The sequence below is a fragment of the Strigops habroptila genome, chromosome Z (assembly GCF_004027225.2).
Source record: "Strigops habroptila isolate Jane chromosome Z, bStrHab1.2.pri, whole genome shotgun sequence".
NCBI classification, from domain to species: domain Eukaryota; kingdom Metazoa; phylum Chordata; class Aves; order Psittaciformes; family Psittacidae; genus Strigops; species Strigops habroptila.
In genome coordinates this window covers 42,074,118-42,098,743 of record NC_044302.2, presented here as the reverse complement: position 1 = coordinate 42,098,743, position 24,626 = coordinate 42,074,118, and the positions used below count along the sequence as shown (strand labels likewise).

The following is a 24,626-nucleotide window of genomic DNA, read 5'->3' as shown; positions in this document are numbered from 1 at the left end:
CTGTTCTGTGTCCTCAAAAGACAACCTACCATCATTTCAAGATCCTTTTTCATGGCACTTAGCTACCAGTGATTACACTGGGTTCACTGAAGTGACTGCCCAATCCACAATACCACATGAATCTAGTTACAGTGATAACAAATATCCTCTTCCCCAGAGATAAACAAGGTTATAGTACTAATTCTTACTCTTCACTATCTAGTATTTAGAGCAACTGCTGCAACAATTAACAGTGGAGAAATTCTTTTCAAAGTAATCTCCTAATGTTTTTTTATTGCTGTTAGCTCCAGCTGTATCTTGAAAAAAACCCCAAATGCAATGAGGATAGTTCTGAAAGAAGTCAAGAGGCTTAAGGAGGTGATAGAGACTGCACTGTACTTACAACAGGCTGTTTGTGCTTGATTACAACAAACAGCAAATCTCTAGCAAATCCAGCAGAGCCCCACTGACATGTTGCACAGAGCATCTCTCAGAACAAGTTGAGAGAACCAGGACTGTTCAGCCTGGTGAAGAGAAGGCTCAGGGACATCTCTGCTGTTTGTGTACAAATACCTGAATGGCGGCCACAAAGAAGATGCAGCCAAGCTCTTTTCAGTGGTGGCTAATGACAGGGCAGGAGGCTATGGGCACAAACTGAAACACAGGAGGTTCCCTCCGAACATCAGGAAATACTTTTTTACTGTGAGGGTGACCAAGCGCTGACTTGAAGAGATTGCCCAGAGAGGTTGTGATGTCTTCATCTTTGGAATTGTTCAGAGGCTGTCAGGACATGATCCTGGGCAAACTGCTGTAGGTTACAAGATGACCTCTAGAGGTCCCTCCCATCCTCAGCCTTTCTGTGGAACTTCTTAACATATGCTCATCATCTTGAGCATTATTTGGTAATAAATATGCAACTTTGGGTTCAATGGCAAAAAAAAATCCAGATATTCTCAAATTCCAAGTAGTGTGCTAGTGTTCTTCCCCACCTTCCCATCTCCGCTGTGTACTGGAGGTAGTTTTGTATCAAGTTGAATTCTTATGAATGTGTTACCTTGACAACCTTTATTACACTCATTTAGGCTGAACTGAAGAGTTGTTGTAGTCTGCAATCCTTGTGATCAAACAAGAGGAAAAGACTAAAACTCCTCAAATTCCTTAACTTCTCAGTAGTTATTACTATGTGCTGTGAAAATTAAGACTAATATTTTTTTATGCAAAGAGTCCTTAAAGTAGATGATCCTTTCACACAACAAACTGATACTCAAGGACTATGATTTTTCCATGTACTTTAATTTGAATGTGCTAGCCAGCCTTTTTCAGAATCTTTGTTCCTAGTATTTTTGGAGGAATGGCATTATCCAACCATATGTTGCCTTTTCCATTGTTCTGTGTTTCCGCTTTGGAAACAGATATAAGAACAGCGAAGAACTAGGTAAAAACTAAATACAGAGTAAGTTTCTATAAGCCTGAGATTCAGGCTTCCTATATAGTGCATACAGCTTTCACAGTAAAAAGCACTGACTCGGAATGTGAAACAGTGCTTATAAAGTTGGTTTACTCTTAAATGCCATGTAACATTTTAAAAGAACACAAGTCTCGCTAGGGTTCAGGCAGTTAAATAATTTTTAGACTCCTACTTAGGTTCCTGTTCAAGGTGGTTTTCTTCAGGATTCAGGTATTTCAGACACATAATTCTTCTACATACATAAAACATGCAATGGCAACTTGATGAACATGCAGTGATGGAAGGAAATTGCTACCACTTTAATCCAGAAGATGCCTCTTCCAAGAGGGCTCCATGAAGCCCTGCTGCTTTTCTCAGACTGTTGCAAAGCATTCTCTATTAAAGATGGATTAAAAGATGCAATATCTGCCTTACAGAAAAGTTACTGCACATTTTCTCTCAATTTTCTATACACCAAGATGCCTAGAGCATTAAAAGTTGCTAAAGTATCAGTATGCATAAGCCATGTTGTCTGCATGGAGGTTCAATCCAACCAGAAGTCACTGGTAACAAGTTCTGATTCACACAGAAATGCTTGAAGTTGTGGCCTGTCACCTGACATTTAGATGTTTAGTTACTCATTCAAATTGATTTTGTTTTTTTCAGAGTAACCTCTTCATAGCAGCAGGGATTAAGATCTAGATGCTTAGGCACATGTCTGGCTATGCTTATATTAAACCTTCTAGTGAAACATTTCATTAGATAGCAATTTTTTTCAGTGGCCATACTAGTATTTTTTTTGTTCTAGCCAGATGCTGATATGGGGCCTAGCATATCAGGTGGCATAAAGAACAAAAATTTTTTATTCGTAGATCATCCCCTATTTCAACTTAGTGCAGTAGGTTGATAAATGTATTAAAATGCTGAGTTCAGCTGGACATTTCTTCAGCATCAAAATTCTTCAGAGAAAAATTAAGATCTTTCCATTTCTGAAAATCCATTTGTGTCCCAGTTTCAATGTTCTCTACTACAAAGCTTTTGATTTTGATCACTGGTAGATTATCAAATGTCCTGTACTTCACTATGATTCCCCAGTCATGCTGGCAGTTAGTATTTTGGCAATGCATCTTGCTTTTTTTCTCAAAACAATCAAACTGGATTGGTTTATGGTGAGGCTTTGTTATATATCGCTCCTTGAATGCATCTCCTAGGACAGTGTGATGAGATTCCTGAAACAACACATGCCAGAAGTGATTAGTAGTAGAAACACCATTCCTTATTTTTTCCTGACATTCCCCGTCCCCTAACAAATACCATTTCCCTGGTAGGGTGGTTGCTGTCATTCAGGAGAGTCACCTTCCAGCCCCCTTGGCTCATTGCGCTTCCTCCCCCCCCATTCATTAAATACCAGGTAATAGAAAGGCCCAGGCTTGGGCTTATCAAAACCAGAACTGCTATGTATCAGCAGCAGCAGCTTATGCATATTTGAACTTAAGCTTCTTTAAAACCCGTGCTTGCAGTATTACAGCCTTGTGCATAAAACTTAAGAGAGTCATCCAGACACCAGGTATCTTGAGAGACTCCTGCTTCCCACTCATTTTAGCTGTATGACCTCAGCTTTCCATGAAGGCAAGTGCAATTCCTTTGGAGTGGTAGAAAAAGTAACCCTAACAAGGTAAGGGAGTTAGTTACACTTGTTGCTTTTAACACATATAATCAAAGACTTAAAAAAATTATCAGCTTAATGTGAAAAAAAATACGTACAATTTGAGCTGAAGTCAGAAAATGCTCGTTCCTCCTGGAAGAGCAATTTCCATTAAATATATAGGCTGAACTAAGAGAGAACTCAGTTTTTAGGGATTATTTAAAATATTGTGAGGGGTTATTTGCAGGCTACTAAGCAAAAACTCTTTTTGAAGAGTTTTTTGAACTCTCAGATCTATTTGCGTAGGTATAGGTGATCATCCAGCAGCACAGAATGGAGTAACAGAGGCATCAGAGATATGTTATTTGTCATATGTTTTCAAAGGCTGAGCTATTGGCCTTTGCTCCTCGCCTGTGGACCTTCCCTGTGCAGAGCAGTAGTGAACTCCATCTACGTTAGAAAAACAGCTAGTAAAAAACAAAACGAAGATTTTCTTGATTAAAAATTGAAGTGCCTGAAGGCAAGCACTCTGCAGTTCCCAGCTGTGGCCCAAAGGCCCTTGTCACATCACGACTGTGCTTTTCAGAGCAGCACAAATAGAAGCAGCTTCAGAAGAACAAATTTCAGAGCAAGAAAGGCTTGAAGTGCCCAGAAGAGTCTCTTTTCACGATCACCACTTTCCATGTGTAGACTATTGGCTTCTTGGGCCAAGTCTACAGAGAAATTCTTCAGAAAAAGTATGGTAAAAATGTCCCCATAAGATACATAGAAGCAATGTGAACTACCTAAAAAATTAAAAACAAAGTAATATTGAAAAATAAAGGGCTCCTCTTTTAAAACCATGGTTTGCCTTTTAAAATTGAAAACTGGCCCATAACACAGTGAGCTAATCTCAGTACTTTGTATTGCTAATTTTCAGTCAACAGAAATGGTGGGAGAAGTCTCAACTGCAGGAATATTTCCAACCTTACGCTAATTGGGAAGTTAAATATCCAGCAGTTCCACTAATAGGTTATGTCACTGAAGATCACATGGTTTTCCACAAAATTAATAAATTTCTAACAGAAGGAGATTCAGGAAAATTGAAGTGATTTCTGTCATATTATGTATTTACACTCCTTGGACAGCTACCATCATAATATGCTATAGAAGTACTTATGACTGGTCCTGTGGCCTACCAATTTACTCAGATTTTTTTTCTGCTCCAGTTTGCACAAAATAGCCTACTTCCCACACTGATAAACAATGCTGTTAGTTCAATAATGCTGACTTCCCTAGTGTTCAAGGATGTAGGTTTCCATACAGAGACATACCTTTATAATTCTGATGTCATCTGTACTGCAGGCATATGCTTTGCATTTTCCACACAGAAGATTTTTTTTCCCTTCCACTACCTTATATCGCGTTTCTTTCTTCCTGGAATCTCGTAATACCTTTTCCTTCATTTGCACATCATGTATCTTTAATAAATAAATAAAAATCAAGGTCATTATGAAGTTAAGAGAAGCCCCCAGTATCTGCCTAAACATGACTGAGGATATGTAACATCTAGAAACCTATTACTTCTTCAAAACAAACAAACAAAACGTCCTGTTCTAGCAACTCATACTAAAGAAATATCATGGTACATTTGTCAGGTTAAGTATTTAAGACTAGAATAACACCAATGACAATTGAATTGAACAAGGAAATATAAGGAAAAATATTACATCATGGACAGCATTTATGCTGTCTGCTCCTTTCTCCCCTCTACTCCCCTATAGCCTCTTTGGTCATAACAATATTAAGTCCTTGTGAAGGACTTGTGAAGTCATCTGAAACTCCCTACTGCATAAGTAGCACTGCAGCTCTGGAAAGCTCAGTTTGGAAAGAAGGCTCCACAGACCACAGAAATTGCAGCATTCCAGTTTTGTGAGTCATCCCAGCATGTTTCTGTTATGGCAACTATATCATAGTTTTCCACATGCACAGTGGCTTCCAGCTCCTCTTGTTTTTTGTCATGGGGCATGCATTGGTGTAAATGCACTTCAACTGGCCTAGTAATCGTGCCACCTTTTTGGGGGGAGAAACCCTCATTCCTAGGTGATCATTCTCAGGAGCCCCTGTGTTTTCTAACCCATCATAGCCCTTGTTCCTTTGCTGCCATATGGATCTCCATCCCCTACCACTGCAATGGCAGACTGAAAGACCTCGCTAATGCACTCGTCCCTCAGACGCTGGCTTACCTGTAGTTACTCTGGTTTTATTGCTTTCCTCCTTCAAATCTAGTTAAAGCTCTTTCAGTGAGCCCTGCCCACTCCTGTGCAAAGGTCTTTTTTCCCTTTGAGACACTTGCACCCTGTCTGTTCCCAGCAGGCTGCTGTTGTGTAGATGGATGCATGATCAAAAACCACAGATCATGCCATGATACTACTCTCAGACCAGGTACTGATCTGCTGGCTCTTCCTGTTTATTCCCTCATCATTCCCTGCCACTGGAAGGGTAGAGAAGAACACTAACTGTGCTCCCGATCCCTTAACCAATCATCTCAAGGCCCTGAAGTCTCTCGTTTGCCCTCAGACTTCTTGTTGCAACTTCATTGCTGCCTACATGAAAAATTCAGTAACGCATAATAATCTGAGGACTGTACCAGGGTAGGAAGTTTTCACATCTTTGACATGGGTCCCAGGGAGGCAGAAGAAGTGGGTCTGGTTGACATTTTGGGCTTTTTTCTCCACTCAGGAGAGAGTCTCATGTAACAATGACCCAGCTCTTTATGGAGGTGGTTTTGATGCAGGGTGTAGGCCAACTTAAACTTGGCAACACCTCCAAGCCAGATGGAGGTGTTGCCAAGTTAACCTTGTACCTATTATGCCCGACCACCATGGGCTGGTCATGGAGGAGACATGCCTGCTGCACCTGCCTGACCGAAAGTCCGTCATTGGCTTAGCCTGAGGCACCTCAGCACCACAAATGCTTGACAATAATTTCTACCCTCATGATGTTTTCTGATCTGGTAAGTGCACAGCACACAGCAGGATTAATGTAAAGCACTGAATGTATACTGAGTTAACTAGACTTGTTGATCTGCCAGACACTGCTTGAAGCAAAGATGAACACTACTGTAAGCAGTACAAAATAAGTCACCAGCAGAAGAGCACGTACAAACCCAAATGTCATCCTGTTAATGTCCCTGGCAGTGGTTTCTTGGAATGTCTCAAAAACCGCTGCTCTGAAATCAACAAGCACTTGGCATGACAACACACAGAAGCACTTGTACTGGCCTGCAGCAAAGATAAAGTGCTTCCAAACACGAAGTAATGCATTCAGCTCTGCACCCCCAAATACATGAGGGACGTGGACCTGTTGGAGCTGGTCCAGAGGAGGCCACAAAGATTATAAGAGAGTTGGAGCACCTCTGCTATGGAGACAGGCTGAGAGAGCTGGGTTTGTTCAGCCTGGAGAAGAGGAGGCTCCAAGGAGACCTTAGAAGAGCTTCCAGTGCCTAAAGGGGCTGATAAGAAATCTGGAAAGGGACTTTTGACAAGGGCCTGTAGTGACAGGACAAGGGAGAATGGCTTTAAACTGACAGAGGGGAGATTTAGATTAGACATTAGGAAAAAATTCTTCCCTGTGAGGCGGTGAGGCCCTGGCACAGGGTGCCCAGAGAAGCTGTGGCTGCCCCATCCCTGGCAGTGTTCAAGGCCAGGTTGAACGGGGCTTTGAGCAATCTGGTCCAGTGGGAGCTGTCCCTGCCCATGGCAGGGGATTAGAACTGGATGATCTTGAAGGTTCCTTCCAACCCAAACCATGTTCTAGTTCTATGAATATGGATAGACGTACTACGACCATCTGCAACTTCCCATCTCCCTGTCCACTATCCTAAGTAGACACAGCAGTATTTTTGCTCCAGTGGATTGAATAATTTATATTTTATTTCTAAAATGAGAAGCTTATATAAATTATACCTCAACTTCTAAGTTTTTTACATTTACAGTACAGATGACATTCTGCAAGCTAGCAGTACACACTATGTCTTATTTACTGACTTAGCCTTGGTCTAAGACCAAATACACTTTCCTCAGGTTATTGCTTGGTCTTAGAGCCCTAGTACATGAAGGCCGATACAGATTATGCCTGTAGATTTGAGTATGAAAATTTCACAGAAGCACAAACCTTTCTTGCAAATGTTCTTTCATCCCAATTCTGTAGCTTTTCAACAGCTTCATTCATCATTTCTTCCTTGTAACGGCTGTGTTTCTCTTTCTCAACCATTTCTGTTTTGTTTGTCACGAGGATGCACTTGCTGTCTTTAGCCCTTCCACGACCTATACAGCAACACATTTAACCTCTTTAGTTACTCTTAACAAAATGTGCAAAAGCGGCGGGTATGCCATAAAACAACACTTAGGCCCTTCTGTGTGGCTGCTTTTGTTTCCAATGTTTAGATTCAGATAGGGGTGCTTCTAAAGAGCATTCTCTCAGCTCTTTCTTCTTCAACCACAAACCAGGACAAAGTGCCCCCTTCCAGGTATCCTCATGGATATCTCCAGCTGCTGTGGCCTGCCTTGGTTAAGCTCAGGCATGCTTGAAACTTTAGTTATTGTATAGCACCTTGCTGTCTGCTTGTGGGGAAAAAAAAAAAAAAGAGCAGAAAAGGTCATCTTACTAGTTTTCTGCCATGCTAATTGGTGTCTATAAAAAAAAACACCCCAAAATAGTCCATCACAAAAAAAGTGAGGAACTGGAAATACAGTTCTGGCAAGAAAAGAGACAACAGCAAGCACAATCTCTTCCACCTACTATGCTGCCTGACTGCTTTTTGCTGCTGTGACACAGGCAGCTAAGAACTGCAGGGATCTCCTACCAGTTTAGAAGTATTACAGTTAGAAAAAATGTTCACATTTGCTTTTGAGCTCTCCTTCCCCCAAAATCGTGATTTTTTGTGGTTTAAAACTGATGCAACCTATTTCCTTTGCATCTTTAATAGCTTGTAAATAATAAACACTATCCTTTCACTCATAAACGTGAGTTCTGGGCCAATTACTTTATTATAAGACAAAAAATAAGAAAAATCACAAGACATAAACCCTGAAAGCAGAGGACTATGTACAGTGGAGATCACTTGCCATCAAATAATTAAGTTATTTGATGTTTTATTAAGTTATTATACACCCTCGAAAGACGTTTCATCATTTAGGAATGTTAACAGAAACCAGTATTTAGTGTGGCTCTTCATTCCCCTCTACTGGCCATCTTGTAAAATCAGCAAGATTCAAGACCGAAGTAACTTAGATTTCTTTAGACTTCGGGTACCTGTAAGTAGCTGGGTTGGTAAAAAGCCACTGGGCAGGGCAAGGTCTTCAGAAGCCAAAACAGTACATGAAACTCCACTGCAGCAGTCCTTTGTAAATAGGCAGAATGATTTGCACTATTTCTGACTACAGCTCTTTTAGCAATACTTCTGTTTATATGTATAATTATCCACTTCAGGGATCAGTCCTCAACAGTTCAATAACCTTGAGCAGCACCGGTAATTTGCATGGCAAAAGAAAAGTAACACAACATGAAAGACTCAGTTCTGTGAACAAATTTGTCGTGTCTGGTTCCATCATTCATCTGACTTCACTCAGGGGAACAGAGGAACAGCAGCAAGACATGCATATATTACTGTAGTATTTCCAAAGTTTCCAAAATAGGTTTCTAAGGTAATAGCTCTGAAATTCCGTACCTCTGACTTGGATCATTTTGGTGACATTACCGAAGTATTCATAGAGCACAACAAGGTTGCACTCAGAAATATCAATGCCTTCATCAGCAACAGAAGTAGCAATTAGCAATCTGGTGTCTTTGTTGGTTTTGAATGCATCCAGTACATCCTTCTGCATCGGGAGGGTCATACCTACAATACCAAGAAACTGTGTCAGGAAAAAGACACCAAAGAGTTCCTTGAGCAAGACGCCTACATTTGCTCTTACTTGACCGATTAGACATAAGCACATCCTCTTGATCTGGAAAAGTACTTTAAGTCTTCTGGCTGCATACTATACCCACTGAGCAGGAATTCCTGCTGATGTGCCACAGGAATTGTCATCCTGGGAAACACCATTTCAGACAAAACACCTAGCTGATCTTTATTAGAGACCCATGCAGCTTAGTTATTTTAAGCCCAAGATAACTCTCAACTTAGGCCATACGTAATTTATTCCAGCTGTAATTTCCATTCTACCTTAAAATGTCTTTGTGCCACTAAACACAAAATAAGAGAGGGCTCTGTGAAAGGAACAGGAAAAATACCACTAGAAGTAATCACAAGAAGCCATGATAGTGAACAGTTTCTAAATTTCTTTTGAACTAGCAGAAGAATCCTGCAGCAAAGGGTCACTGCTACTTTAACCGAAGATTCTGGTCAGAAATAGCAAGCATCTCCTTAGGACTGGTAGCAGGTTTTCTAGATATATAAAAAAGCATAGTGCAAACTTGCATGACCTTTCTCTGTTTAAGAGCAGAGAAGATGAACACAGGAAGAGTAGAACAATTTTAGCCCTGTAGCCACCAGAGGTCTAGCAACTGGTAATCCTCATTGCAAACCTGCATACCTGTTTTTTGATCTCTTCTTCCATGACCCATCAATATACCTGGCTGTATGTGGCTAAATAGAGGGTTTGCTTCTATCCACTTCTTCAAAGCCTGGAAAGCAAATCAGGAAGTTAGATCCCTGCCCGGATGAAATGCTAGTTTGTGGTAGATAGGTAGATCCTGCCCATGCTTATCTAGATAATTAATGCTTCCAAGAACCACAAGCAGAAAAGGTGGATGTTTTGTGGTGGGGGGACATCTACTGATAGGTAAGAAAGCAAAAGTCACAGCCATGATGCCAGATAGAACCATGCCACAGCTGATTTCCACTTTTCCCATTCCTGCAACTTAAAGGCTGGCTAGAGAGCAATCAGCCTTTCACTGCTAAAAAGTATGTCTTTTGCTCTTATAAACGAACAGATCACTGATACTACGCCTCTGGAATCCAAAGGCAATGAGCTATTTACAAACTGCACTTTCTCACTGCACAGTGAAAGTAGCACCTTCAAACTGCTCTTACTTAAGAACAAGATTCAGCCAAGCTACAGTAGACTTTTACATCTATAATGGAAAGTGGCCAACAGATGCTTGGTGTTGGTAGTTTGGACCTTAGTCTGCCTTTAATTTTTTTCTGGTTTGCAATTCATCCAGCATGTCTATACCCAAGGATAAAATGAAGGTTGGGATACCTTGCAGTAAATGTTTAAGAGCTACCGAAGCTAATGATTATCGGCACGCTTGCTTCACACATGAACTTTTTTTGGGAACAAGGTATTGGAAGGCAGGAAAAAAAGATTGTCCAGCCTAGATCCTTGATTCTGGGCAAGCATGAAATAGACCAGTGAATCAGAGGGTCCAGAGAATATCTGCTCCCCATATCTTTCCTTTTTCTTGATCAGGAACACATGTTAGGGCACAGGCCTCCTTTGGGCCTACAGGAATCCTCTGGGAAACCTATAAATACCTCCTGATGTGCAGGAGGTAATAGAGCAGAGCTGCTGGTTAATAACTCTGCTACATTAAAGCCTAAACCCTTCTAACACATCCTGTTAAAACTGACTTCAGACCTAAAGTAAAAATCTGACAGCTTAATGATCAACTGTGACATGTGGCAAGAAGAACTGATGAAAGACACCAACCCTGTACTGTAGTTTTTAGAAAAAGGAAGAAAAAAACCAAACCAAACAAAGAAAAACCCCTCATCCTGTCTCAGAGCATCAATGCTTAGGAAGATACAGAAAGATAAATATTTTCTTGGGAAGATCAAAATGGGAAGGATAGTAGATAAGGCATTGTATTTTCTCACTTCCCATTTTAGGAGCTTTAAAAATAAGTGTCTTACAGCTACTAAGGCTCTTGTCTTAGCAAAGAGAATAGTGCGAGTCTGTGGGTTATAGTGGTATGCTTCATCCAGGATGCAGGCAAGCTCTTCCAGCTTGGGATTCTCATTTGATTCGTCTTTTGAAAGGGCAGTCAGTTTTGGTTCTTTCTCTGGAAGAAAACAGCAGTGTCTTTAATAATTTACCTTCTTTAATGCAGAAAATAGAGTTCTTACACAAACCTATTTTCAAATGCCACCCGCATTCTCTTTAGCATCTGTTTTTATTTTCTATACCATTATTTCAGATGCAAGCAAAGAACGCTATTGGTTAAATGCAACAAATGGAAATAAAAGTAGTTCTGAATCTCTCCATCTTGTAGCAAACTGACAGGAGAACATCTGTGACATACTGTGCAGCAGAAGACAACAACAAAACAAACTCAGTTCTTGCAGAGAGCTGCTATTTCTTCTCAGGAAACCACTGACACCAGGAGGCAGACAACCCAGTGATTTAAAATTGTAGTCAACACTGCAACCCACCAGACCATAGGCTGGTTTATGGCACATTGCTACTAAACCAGAAGTTAGAGAACAGTGCAACCTCTAACTTGTAATCAGAAGTGTACAAGGACCACTGGCTTCTTCCCAGAAGTTTAGATTCATCCAGGAGCATTGGGCAGCAGGAGGTTAGGTAGTGCCCTGAGCAGTGCATGATGCCTTACCTAACACTGCCAGCATCCATGTTTGTAGACTACCCCCTTACTTGTGAGGTATACCCTTAAGGACACCACTGCCTTATCTCTAAGTCAGTCATGTAAGAACATACTACACTATCTAGCTACAATTAGTGCTACTTCCTTAGCTCCTGCACTAGAAGCTTGCAGTCCCAGAAAGTCCTCCTCCTCCTACCTCCCCTAACGGTAGGACTTGGATCATCCTACCACAAGTCCTCTTCTCCCTTGCAACCGTCACAGGCATTGTGTAAAATACCTTGAAATTTGGCTGTAAGTTGCTTCTCTAGCTCTGTATATGGTCCATTTCTGACATTTCTGAAAAAATCAGTTAGGTAGGCTAAAGCATCTTCAATGCGGGCATCTTCACTGATGATGAGAGCATCATTGAATTTCTGTGCAGAAAGACAGACATGTACATTTGAGACTCATTTTCTGGGTGACAGGGCATGAATGCAAATTTTATTCAGCTAGATTAAGTATTACAAACTTGTGTTATTCTTCCATCTGCATGACAACACAAGCTTTACAAAGTCTCCTCTGCACTATACTGTTCTTAGTATCTTAAGATGTAACTCTTATAAGCTATGCTTTAGAATGTGTCAAATAAAATTATTAGGTTCAAAACCTGCTCCTAGATGAACATGCTAGTATCAGAAGGAAGAGGATGGTTCCACTTACCCGCAGGTGTTCAGTGCAAATGAAAAGGTCTCTACAAATGCTGCTCTCCTTCTCCTTATCTGCCAGTTTCAACAGTCTGCATTTCTTCTGAGTGGCAACTATCCACTGTTCACATTTCTGTGTTCCAAAATCACTCTTGTTGATCTGGGAGATAGTATCTAGTCAAGAAGGACAAAACAAACATTTGTTCATCTTGACTAACAAATAACCAGAACAGTTAGCTTGAAGATAACACATTTTCCATTAATGTTATGCTTAAAAAGCCTATGCAGAAGAACACTGAATGATACAGTCACAGAACCAGTGAGGCTGGAAGGCACCTGTGGAGGTCTTTAGTCCAACTCTCTGCTCAAAGCAGGGTCACCTAGAGCCAGTCGCTTAGGATCATGTCCAAATGATCTGAGTACTTCTAAGGATGGAAACTCCACTTTTCTGGGCAACCTGTTCCGGTGTTTGACCATCCTTACAGCAAAGGAGTTCTTCCTGTTATTTAAGTATTTCTGTTTGTGCCCACTGACTCTTGTCCTGCCTCTGGGAACCATCTGAGAAGAGTCTGGCTCTGTTTTCTTCACTCCCTGTGTTTTAAAATATACCCAGATATTAGGCTAAAATCAACCCAGTACAATTCAATGGAGGATGTGTGTACATACACACATCTGCAGTCTTTAACAATAAAATTAGAGACCATTTATCCTACAAGAAGCCTACAGTATTCAAGAAACTGCATGTGCATTGCTTCTTGAATTACCAGCTACTCGATAGTTAGGTATTCATTTGCAGTACTTAAGGCATATTATCCAAGGGCCCTTCCTTGAGGCAGAACAAGTCAGTACTCTGAGTGCTTCACAAACTTCAGTAATCAGAGGGTCCACAGAAGGGAAACCAATGGCATTCATGCAAGAAGAACTGTGATGCAGAAATAAGCTTCAGAAGTGTTTTAATTTAGCATACATTTTGAAAATCTCACTGTATTTGTTGACTGTTGGGGTTTCTTGGGGTTTGGGTTGGTTTATTCTTGGTTGTGTGGGATGTTTGGTTTGGTTGTTGTTGTTTTGGTGGGTTGTTTTTAATTCTCTCTTCCTGCCGCAGAATACAGTTCACTCTCCAATATCTGGAAAGTGGGGCAGGAGGAAACTAGAAAGTATAGAACTGAGGCATATAGGCTTAAGATGCCCTGATCAGTTTGCAAAAGCCGGTCTAAGCACAGACAAAATCCTTTAATTCAGACCTGGATAGACCGAGGCTGATACTGAGCATAGCCATCCACGGGTCTCTGCTTTGTACTCCCTGTAGCTCTCAAATTTGTTGACAACAGCCACTTACTGGAGACCATTTATGAACTCTGCAAAAGCAGAAAAATCAGCTGAATTATGGAGGTCTGCAGAAGTAGGTCTCATGACCATGAGACCCATTCTCTTCTCACAGCCATGCATCTCCCTCTCTGCAAACCACACCACTGTGGCTCCTAAGGCTGGAACCCTACTGACAAGTGTTTACTTTCTTAGGCAGCCTTACCCCCTCTCTGGTGGTGTTCATGTTCCACATATCTTCCTTTGTAAAATTACCTTAAATGCTTTTCAATAGGAAATAATGGATACATGGTAAACAGGGGAAACAGGTGTACCCAGAGGTATAAAGAGGACAAAATCCTGACAAGAAAAGGTGGTACCTAGCGCCCCTAGTCTGAGTGCAGAGAGGCCAGAGAAAATATGACAGGAAGTGACAGAGCAGCAAGTGAAAGTAAACTTTTGCTGAAAGGAAGAAATTACAACATTCAGAGTTACTCATAACTGAGTTACTCTCATAACTGAGACCCTTCTTGTTTGCCTTAACAGCAACAGACTGAGGTATGAAGAATTTGGAGAAATGCTTAAATAAGAACAGGTATCTCTCATCAATGAAATCCATCTCATTGCATTTTGAAAGCAAGACCTTTGGTTGTTTTGTTCCAAATTCTTTAAACATTCAAACTGATTTGAGAGTGTTAAAAGCACACCATCCTTAGCTGCACAAAACACGGGTTGAAATCCAAGCAAAAATGCTTACGATTATCAAACTAATCACATAAAACAGGAAAATTATTGACTCTTCTACCTGTAATCTCTTATTTAGGAAATACTGGTTAAAGGCAAGTAAAAAGGAAGGAGGAGAAAGGAAGTGGAAAAAGAGTGTTCCAGCAGCCATGAGGATTCACGCATGTAATCAAAGATTGAATCCCAGTTATAGGCAAGTTATTACAATATCTTACCCACGGAGTAATTGTTCCTCATCAATGCCTCTGTCTCAGACATCAGGCCTGAGACAATGTCTGCAAAGTGATTTCGAGCTCTCATTTTCACCCATCTGACATCTAGAGAGAAGAAATGGAAGACAGTGGCCTGATTAAGTAAAGTATTTCCCTGGGCAGTACAGAACAACTTCTTGTCTAAAAGAACGCTACATGTGGTGCTCTATGCAACCATAATGATGTTTATTTTTAATGAGCATTATAGTTGCACAGAAAAAAACACCCTCCAATCTTCACTGGCAGAACTGAATAAAAACCAGAGATTGTGGATCTCAGCAAAGAGAAAATTTGCCCAAAAGGGCACTGCCTTACTGTGGGGCAGCAATGAAGTGTTTGCTTAAGCTGCTTACAAGCTAGCAGGAAGCCAAGTTCCAACTTAGTTTTAAGCTTTTAACTTTACCTGACCAAAGGGGAATTGGACAGCTGCCTTAATTATGTGCTTTGCATCTCACAGGAAAACCAAAAAGGAAGCGTGCTTACCTATTTCTGGCTTGTTTCCAAATTTCTGCAGATCTTGTTTGTTCTCTCTGACAGTAGATATGGCCTGTATGTCAAGGTTGGCGCAGACGGTACAGATATACTCTATTGTTTCCTTGATGGTCTTGGCATTACCTACTCCAACAGAAGCAGTTAAACCTACAATCTGAGCACACACATGAATAGCAGTGGTTGGTCCCTTGTCACAGATAAATAACCAAGAGACACTGTCATCAAGTACCAAGCCGCCACCATCTTCAAAAACAAGGAAACAAAACAGGCAGCTGAACTAAACATGAGTGCAAGCACTAAACCTTGAGAGCCAAACCTTTTCCCCCTCCAAGGCACCCAAGCTTAAAGTATCCAGACTGAAAATAAATTATCCACCCACTTAAATCCATAACCAGCTGTATTTGTCAGTGCTCATCATGCACAGAAACAGCAAATCCAATCCCAAAACTGTCCTCTTCATTCATTCAGAAGAGATGTCTTCTCAGCTGGACCAAAACTTTCTGCCAGCTGAGGCAGTGACCTCATTTTATTGTTGCAGAAGACAGCAACAGAGAGTTGACAAGAAGATTACTAAGTTCTGGGGCACATGCTTACTTCCAAGACCAGCAATCCTGTTTGATCTCAAGTTCTCCAGCCTCTGTCATGCTTGGCTGGACCTTACCTGAGGTAGCTGGTTTGAAGAGGAGTCAAATTTTTGTTCCAGGTATCTGGTCATTAACACGTTGTAAGGGTGGTTGCCCATAGTGTTGTGACACTCATCAAATATCATCAGAGTGAAGACGGAGAGGGAGCTAAGGATCCCTTCTTCGATGCTATTCACAAGAATCTGGGGTGTTAGCACAACGATGTCGCTATCCTGTATAACCTTTTCTACAGAGACATTTGCAACTGTTTCACCACAAATTCCTTGAACAGAATATCTAGGAAGAAGAGGCAAACAATAGGGTACGAAAAAGCATGTCTTGCAAGGAAAAAAAAAATCTAGAAGAATGGAGTTTTCAGCAAGCCTGAAGGGTAGTGACTAAGTTCAAAATACCAAATTGTTGGGGCTGGCAGTTTTACCCACACACTGTGAGAAAAAATAAATTCTGAGGGTAAACAACTAGATTTTCAACTCCCATTAACTAAAATCTATTGAATGTGAGGGGTGATGAATTTGTACATTTAAGATGTATCTGTCAGTTCACATGTAAGCTGTATTTGGAGATCCTGTCCTCCATCCCTTTTCTGTACATATCTGGCAGCACAGAACTGTTTTCTGTCCAGCAGCCTCATTTTCCCATGGCTATAAGGATTCATATGTGGATGTTCAGTAATCAGAATCAGAAGCTATAAATTGTCAATAGCTACCTAAGCAATTTTCAGTTCCATTGGAGAGGAAGGTTGTCATTTTATGATTAGAGCTTGGAAAAAACCAAAGAAGCTTGGGTCCTTCCATTTGGAAAATAAAAAGAGGCTCTGCCATGTGAGAATGGTGAGAGGAATCCCACTGCTGCTGCCTGGAACTGCCTCACCTTTGAAAGCAGGGCTGAGAGGGGTCTCAAGAGAGAACACACTTCACTCTTTTACAGAGGTAAACACAAGTATACTTTGGCCATTTCCACAGATGCTGCACAAGCAGTGCTTAAACTCTCCAAAAGCAGATTTCAGACTCTCCAAACAAAGTCCACCGTGGTAACTTGACATTCTTACTATTAGGCATCATCCTTCTGTTAAAGCCAAACACTTTTGTCGCCAGTAAACCCATTACATTTTGCCCTAGCCACAGCTAACCTAGAGGGTAGTTTATTTTCTATGGAGGAAGAATTACACTTACCCACTTCTTTCAAAGTGCTGCTTGAATACATTTTTCTGTTGTTCATACACTGGCACTTTGGTTGCAAGAAAGACAACTTTTGCCTTTCGTTCTGAGGGCATGTTTTGGAAATGGTGTTCACAAATCATCAGTGCCACAAAAGTTTTTCCAGATCCTTTAAACAAAGAACATGAAAGGTAAAGCATTAACATGAAAACATGTACTTGAAAGCAGGAGCCTGTCTCATCTGGATGCCCTGTAACAATGGCAAGCTGACAAGGGGTCTGTTAAACTTCCAGACTCTGAGGACAGACTGGAATATGTGCAAGCTGCTTACCCAGTTGGGTAACCATCCCTTTCCCTCTCACAGTCTCAGTCTGCAAAGACCATGTAGCAGTCACTGGGAGGGAAAATCCATTTGCAGTTTTGAGTTCTTTGAAATCACCAAGCCTATTTCTACTCTTAGCACATGCTTCCACATCAAATCAGACTATGATACAGGCACAAGGCACTTTCACCTTCTATCCCTCCCCATGCAGCCTTGCTCCTCTCACTTTTCCTTCAGCACTCAGGCTCACTGTGCAGGTCACCCAGAGCTCTTCAGTGTCCCTGCCTCTGCTATCCCACTGCTTCTCCAGGGCCCAGGGGAGAATCAGGCTAACACAGAAAACACAGATGGAGAGAAAGAGCTGATTGATCTCTCTGCTGAACTTCAGTCATCTTAATTCTGTCCTGAGCTACTCCAAAGGTTCCCTGTGCTGTTCTAATGTTGTTGACATTGCAGTACAGAGACACGGGAGCCTCAGGGCAACTCATTCTATTTTTTTTTTTCAACTTGCAAGCCAAATTTCTTAAAGATCTGTAAAAATTTTAACTCAAAAATCTGTGCCAGGAAGTGAGAAAGCAGAGGTCACAACGTGGAAATCTGAATACAAGCACTGAAGTGCCAAGAGACACGTCTGTCTTTCTCAGCCTCTGTGCTGCCCTTGGCCATTAATTTCAGCTTAGATCTGGACCTACTCTTGCAAGGAAGACTGCTTTTAAAGGAAGAGCTGGAAAAGTTCGACTCAACATTTAGACTTCCCTATCCTTCACAGCCCTCTCCACCAAAAGAATTTTTTTAAGAAACATGTGTTTTCTTACCTGTGGGGGCACATATCAATGTGTTATACCCATTGATAGCAGGCTGTGCAAGTTCAGTCTGGTAGCTCCGAGCCCTCTTCGGTTCATAAAGAGATGAAGACTGATAGACCTCTTCTAGGAGAGAATTATGGTTTTGTGAAGAGCATTGCAACATAAATGTATAAAATACAGTTGCTATCTAAAATGATAGAGGTAAAGGCCCCGCAATCTACACAGAGAATTTGTGTAGATAAGCCATTTAACAGGACGTACACACCAGACAAGAATCTTGTGTAGTTTGATGGCATACTTTCGTTACCACTCACCTATGCTTCCTAAAATGAATTAATTTCAAGGTCTTGGCTGACAACTTTCACCTCAACTGGTCTTTTTTCAACTCAGAAAGCAAACACGAGGGCTTATTTTCTCCCAGATATATGCACAGTATTCCTTCTAGCCTTCTGCTCTACAGATTTTTGACGCTGTGGTCTTGTGAGAGGGTTTGCACTTATAGAATACGAACTAGAAATCACTGATGGAGCAAAATTTGCCACGAGACATGACAACCACCGCACAGATCCTTTACAGAACACATTCAGCTCTCTAAAACGGCTAACTAATTCACGTGTGAATTAGTTATATCCGATAAGAGATGCATCAACAACTGTCTAGTGTTTGGAGACATTTTTGATAATGTGCTGACAGAACAACTTTGCACTAGAAATGTGGTAAATGAGGGGCAACCCCTACCATGTGCAATGCCTAGCACAAGATCCTTTAAACATTAAACCAGAAGACAGCTAAATCAAGTCACCGATTTGTACTAGTTCCTCAGTACCTCACTTTCTGGCACACCACATCTGGTGTCTAAGAGAATTCCAGCCTCACACTGTCTTAAGTTCCTAAGTCTTACCTGAACCTGAACAGAGGTTTTCACTGAGAATATTATCACATTCTGCCTCTTCAGAAAACGTCATTGTGGTTTCAAAGCTGTTCTTACAGGCATCTGTCATTTCACCATCAACATCTTTGCCATTATCTGTACATTCACAAAAAAAAAGCATGTTATTGATCCTTCTGATTTTAAAATGTATTTGCTGTGATGACAAGGTGAAGGAGTTAGTTCCAACCCTAACCATTCTATGATTCTATTTTAAAAAAAAGGAGAAAATTACTGTCTGGTACAAGAATAGGAAAAAAGCATCATAAAAACAATTCACAGTTTACCTTCTCTCATATCCCACAGTTCACTTGCATTGTAATATCCTGTATTATCCAGTGCCAGCTGAAGTCTTTTTGGCCAGTTTTCCTTATCCGATCGACAGAGACATTCAATGAGTTTAGTTATCCCGGCTGCTTTGCTTCTGTATTCACTAATCTGCACACACAACACACAGAAGTTGCTGTAGCTTCCAAGTGATCAAAACCACTGTGCTTTGATTGACAATTTTTATTTGTTTGATGTTCAGTTGAAAACTGCATTTTCCTACACAGAATAAAAGGTCTCAAATAAAATTGAGTCATTTACTTACTACTACTGCAATTCTGTACCCTAAACTTAGCTGGACTCCAACAACAGGTGGCCTATTTGCCTAAATATTCACAGGGTCTGAAACACAGAAATTCACAAATTCTGTGAATTTCCATCTGGCAAGGCCCTTGTAATAAGCTTTCCAAATGTTACATATCTCCATAAAGAAGTACTGCTTTAAAAATAAAATAGCTGAAAAAAGTCCTTCTCAGGAGTCACAGGGAGTGAGAACACTTAACAGACTCCTTCACACAGCATCAATAACTTATTATTAAGGACTTGTAAATGATGGGTGATTGGTAGTATCACTTATTAGCAGTCATCAATAACAACACAGAGCTAGAACTGAGTAATAGCACAGCAGCTTCACACCTAAAGGCAATGAAAATGTTGTTGACTTCTGTGACACAGCACTTCTCTAATGACTTCAGACTAGAAGTTTCATTTCACCCTACAACCGTGCCTTTGGGCACTGACTGCAGGAATGAGGCCTGAGGCCTTGAGATGTATTGTGAAGGGAATAACAAGTTGCAAGACCCTGGTAAGGCCAGAGGGTCTTACCAGGAGGCCAGATGGACCGCCTCAGCAGGGCGGAAGAGGGAGTGATCGAACATGTCGTGGTTCTGTTCAGCCCTTGCACAAGACCCACAGCTTTTGAGCAGCCTGACCAAAGGTAATCAAAACTCTTGTTATCCCTCACTTACATATAAAAAACACACCAAAGTGAGATAGTGGATGACTCCGACTATGTCGGATGATACCTGGGTGAAACTGAGGTCAACGAGTTACCAATTGGTTATTTTTATCATACAAGCTCAATTAATATTTGGCTAGCTTTGGATTACAGTGCTAATGAAGTAAGTGAATTTATCAATGGCAATTCCAAATCTGTGTTCATGTTGTTTCAGTAAACTGCACTATTTGTGGATCTGTAACTGTGAAAGTTCTTAATGAACACAACAGGAGGTTATGTGTTGAATTAGTGATAATGAGAAATGAGCCCAGCCATCCCCAGCTCCTCTGACCTCTGAGCACTGGCTGGAACACAGCAGGGGCATTTTCTGCCAAATTTCTCTACTCATAACATAACATTGACAAAACTCAAGAGCCACATGAAGTTTACAGGGGTTATAGAAAGTAAGGGGTTATCTAAGGTAATAGACTATGTCAAATCCCATGACAAGCAGAAATCAGTTTCGGAAGCATTTAAATGTCACTTTGTCTACTTCCATCTGTATTTTCAGAAGCATTAATGTGTGAGCGCTCCAGAAAGTGGTCTATTCCAAAGGCATAGCAAGATACTCATTTCACCGTAGTGTGGCAACTTCCAGAACCACGGAGGTCTCTCCGTGGGAGGCTGGCATCCACAAAGGCACACAGCTGAAAAAACCCAAAGCCACCCGATCCTGCTTCTCTGCCTGCAATCCTTTCGCACACCACCATATCCACCAAGCTGGAAAGGTAAGGAATGAGACATGGAGGCATTGCAGGCAGTGCTGCTGTGGGAAGCTGCAGCTGCACAGCAAAGCCTCCTTTAAGCAGAAGAAAGTAGTCAAGTCCCTATTCAGGAGACTGTTGCTGGCCATCCTCCTTACTCTGCAGCCTGACAGATGAGCACCAATTCACCCCACAAGTGAGGGAGCCAGCACTTCTCCACAGCAAAACAACGCAAATACAGGATTCTACCATTAACTGTACCTGCAGGATCTCATCACACTCCCTTTCTATCAGGCATGTGTTTATGTAAGGCATGAGTGCTACTGGATCAATTTCTAGCATAGTTGCTTCTATCCGCTTCAACAGCTGTCTGTGCAACTCCAGTTTTTCCAGTTTGCTGAAGTCCCAGTTTTCAATTGCTTCTGCCAGCCCAGTGTAACCTTTCAGAAGAAGAGACAGATTGTTACTATGAACTCAATCTCTAGCTATAATAGGTGGGAACAAGCGGAAAATACACTTTCTCAGCCACACTGAAGAAATTAAAATTATCTTGGTCTGTAACTGCCAAAAATCTTGGTGAACCACAAATAATTTTTATAGATTCACTGACTGTTTTCCTTTACAACACTTGTAATGTATAATAGAATCAGATTTAGACGAAATGTGTGATTTGCTGTGTTGGCTCTAGAGGTGGAACAAAGCAGTTCAGGATCCCAGAGGAACTGTGGGCAAACAGAAGGGATTTGCCTAACTTTTTATTTTCTTTTGTCGGAGCAGGAGAGTGGTGTAGATACTTACCACCACAATGTCTTTAATTATCACCTATCTCTGCATCTGCCAAATACAACAGTAATGCTAAATTGATAAGTACTTTGGACAGTGCTTGGAGTCAGGAGGTTAACTTTTTCAGTTTTCTGCTGAAGATACACCAAACTGAACTCTACCAACATGTTCTAAGAAGATATTTTTGCAGTTCAGAAATTAGGACTATCATAGGCTGGTCAAAAGTTGCTCTGGATCTAGCATTTGTTTTAAGGGAAGAATGGGCTACATCCAAGTGACAAGAAATCTTGTAATAAATGCTCACTTGAGATACTGTAACTATCTGTAGTTAGTAGTGAATGAGTAAATGAAAACAAAAGTGGCTTATGGCATGAGATTTTGGAGTTCAAGGTATCTGACAAATTACCAACAAGAATCTATGGTAGAACGTGTAGAGGAAAGCTTACAAATCCTGGTGGTTTTACACCTTCACAATCTCTACTGTCAAATTTTGGAAAGGAATTGTATTCGGACCTCACACATCAAGCAATCATAGCCATCAAGGAACAGCCATCTCATTTATAAACTATTAATGGCTACTTACTTCTTTAAACATAAGATTTTTCAGACCTATGAATAATTTTTAAAAATCAGTTCCTAATATAAGACACTCCCTAATGTAAGTCCTTGAATGAAGTTATCCCATGCTATTGGATAACTCACATCCTGAAACTCAATTAGCTTTCTCTTTCAGAGGATTTAGCTTCATCTGATTGTATCTGGAAGGAACAATGGCTGTCTTAATTTTTCTCTAAAGGCTCTGAGACAAACAAGTCTCCTAGCAATGAGGCTTTATCCTGCATCCCTTCATCTCTCATTGACTCTCTCTGTAACTGAAATTGACCCAGCTGCTTCTCAGGCGGGTGTTTCCCCATGCCTTGAAGAGTTTTATTTCCAGTGTCTGTCAGCCTAGTTTCTCCCTACGCTTATCATCGGATGGACAAGACCTGGCAGCAGATGCCCGAGGATAACGGGTCCCGGTTGCACTGGGCTGCTAGGCTGATCGACGGCTGCGGCTCTGGCAGGGAAACGCAGAAGCGGAGGAAACGCTCGCTTGCGAGGGGGAACCGACCTGCTGCAATCAGGGCATCCAGGAAGCCCCGAAGCCAGCCGTCCGCCTCCAGCAGCAGGATGGTATCCAGGAAGAGCGCGGCGGCCGCAGTCACCCCCTTCTCCTCCTCCTTACGGACTCGCTCCTTCTCCTCTGAAAAAAACCCCGAAGCAGGTAAAGAAGTGAGGAGGGACCAAGAGAGGCGGCAGGACAGGGAGGGATGCGGGGAGAAGCAGCCGCTGCCGGCCCCTCACCGTCCGACAGCCAGGCCGTCATGTTGCTCAGGATGTAGACGGGGTTCAGGCTTTTCTCGATGTACCGCCTGTAGCACTGCAGGTTCCTCTTCTCCTCCGCCGTCATGACAAGGCCGGCTTCGCACCAGCGCCAGCACCGGCTGCGTGCGGGGCGGCGGCGGCTCGGAGCTCGCTCTTGCCGTGCACCGGGAGAGCCGGCGAGCAGCGAGAGGAAGTCTCCGTGAGCACGGAGGGGGCGGGAAATAGAAACTTCAGGCCAGCGGGGGAATGGAAACCGAAACCGGCCCAGCGTGGGGTGGGAGAGGTGGGGCCGGCGGCGAAGGGGGCTGGCGACTGCCCTTAGCGAGAGAACAGGGAAAAAGCGGGGAACAAAAGCTAGCATTTGCGCGTGCACCCGGTTGGAAAGCCTGTGACCAGCAGTTTGAGTATGCCAGGGAGAGGGATAGCACAGCGAGGTAACAGGAAGACAGACATCGCTCTACCTGCTCCTTCCCCTTTGCCCCTAGAAAACGCTGTACTGTTGGGGGTTTTGTGGGGTTTTTTGCTTGGTTTGTTTTTTGGTTTTTTTTTTTTTTTTTTTTTTTTTTTGGTGTGTATCCCGTTTGTTAGAAGACTGAAAAATAATTGAAATAATTTTCTACAGCAAGGCAAGACTCCAACATGCTCTGAGCAAGCGCCTGCTGAGCCGCTAGCATTAGTATAGCTTGGGAACATCAAAATGAGAAGGTCTGACTGCTTTGCAGCGGGGAAGTGAGCATCAAAGGACAAGGCTCACAAAGGGGACCAGGAGGCTGCAGAGCTGAAAACACCCATAGTTCAGAAGTGCTGCTAAACATGACAACTCCATATGCAAATATCCCTTTAACCATTAGTATATAGAGTGGATGTATGCAGCTTTGTGCAGCTTCATAAATCTCATATGCAAGTAGATGACTAACAGGTACTGGCCCAGGAGAAGATAACTGCTTTCTAAAGCGATGGCAGCACAAGACCACTGAGTGATGGGCTTACACTAAGGAAGGATGGGGGGAGGGGAGGGGGAGGCAGAAGGAAATGCTACTACTAGCATCATATTTTCTATTCTGTTCTAGTCCATCTTTATTCTCAAGTAAATTCTTTCTTTTCTTTCTCTTTAATCTTCTCTTTTTACTATTCCACCCAGTTTTAAAGGGGTTACGGGAAATCTCATTTGTACCACCATCATGTGCTACCATGATGTAGTGTCATTAACCATTGCCCTCTCAAAGAGCCCTAGTTTAGGAACGATTTGCATTAGTATTAACCCTATGCACAGAAATTTGGACCAGGGAAGTTTCACTCGGCTGAAGGTAATCCACCCCTAGCTGGGGAAATGTCAAACAACAGAGAGGACAGCTTCTACAGCCAGAAGGAAACAGATAAATAAGCCCTAAATAGCACCATCAGTCACCTCTCCATTCTTTGTACATCCCTCCTGTGAGTCCCTCCTGTGCTGTA

General features: G+C 41.8%; 1 protein-coding gene across 2 annotated transcripts; it reads right to left on the bottom strand.

The window, feature by feature from the left end:
- Positions 1-765: 765 nt before the first annotated feature.
- On the bottom strand, positions 766-23,339 carry DDX58 (DExD/H-box helicase 58). 2 transcript variants are annotated; one of them, XR_003995136.1, is made up of 18 exons: positions 23,151-23,339; positions 22,918-23,049; positions 21,285-21,463; positions 19,283-19,433; positions 18,969-19,094; positions 18,077-18,190; positions 16,955-17,108; positions 15,800-16,058; positions 15,130-15,292; positions 14,611-14,712; positions 12,363-12,520; positions 11,941-12,076; positions 10,972-11,120; positions 9,650-9,740; positions 8,782-8,952; positions 7,227-7,378; positions 4,197-4,531; positions 766-775 (listed from the first exon to the last, which is right to left on the bottom strand). XR_003995136.1 is itself a non-coding variant. In XM_030512762.1 (18 exons), exons 1-18 carry the CDS (start codon positions 23,254-23,256, stop codon positions 2,356-2,358), a joined length of 2,790 nt encoding a protein of 929 aa, XP_030368622.1. In that variant the 5' UTR covers positions 23,257-23,339; the 3' UTR covers positions 1,184-2,355. The 2 variants fall into 2 exon arrangements, 1 of the variants encoding a protein (XP_030368622.1); XM_030512762.1 differs by lacking the exon at positions 766-775 and adding an exon at positions 1,184-2,655 and having other exon boundaries at positions 4,385-4,531.
- Between the last annotated feature and the right edge of the window lie 1,287 nt (positions 23,340-24,626).

Bases quoted from the DNA above. Each gene is read 5' to 3' on its own strand.
- DDX58 (XM_030512762.1), bottom strand. From the start codon at position 23,256: ATGACGGCGGAGGAGAAGAGGAACCTGCAGTGCTACAGGCGGTACATC. The intron at 7,379-8,781 runs GTACGGAATTTC...GTTGCTGTATAG, and splicing joins CAAAATGATCCAAGTCAGAG to GTCGTGGAAGGGCTAAAGAC. The intron at 2,656-4,384 runs GTATGTCTCTGT...GTGTTGTTTCAG, and splicing joins ATGACATCAGAATTATAAAG to GAATCTCATCACACTGTCCT.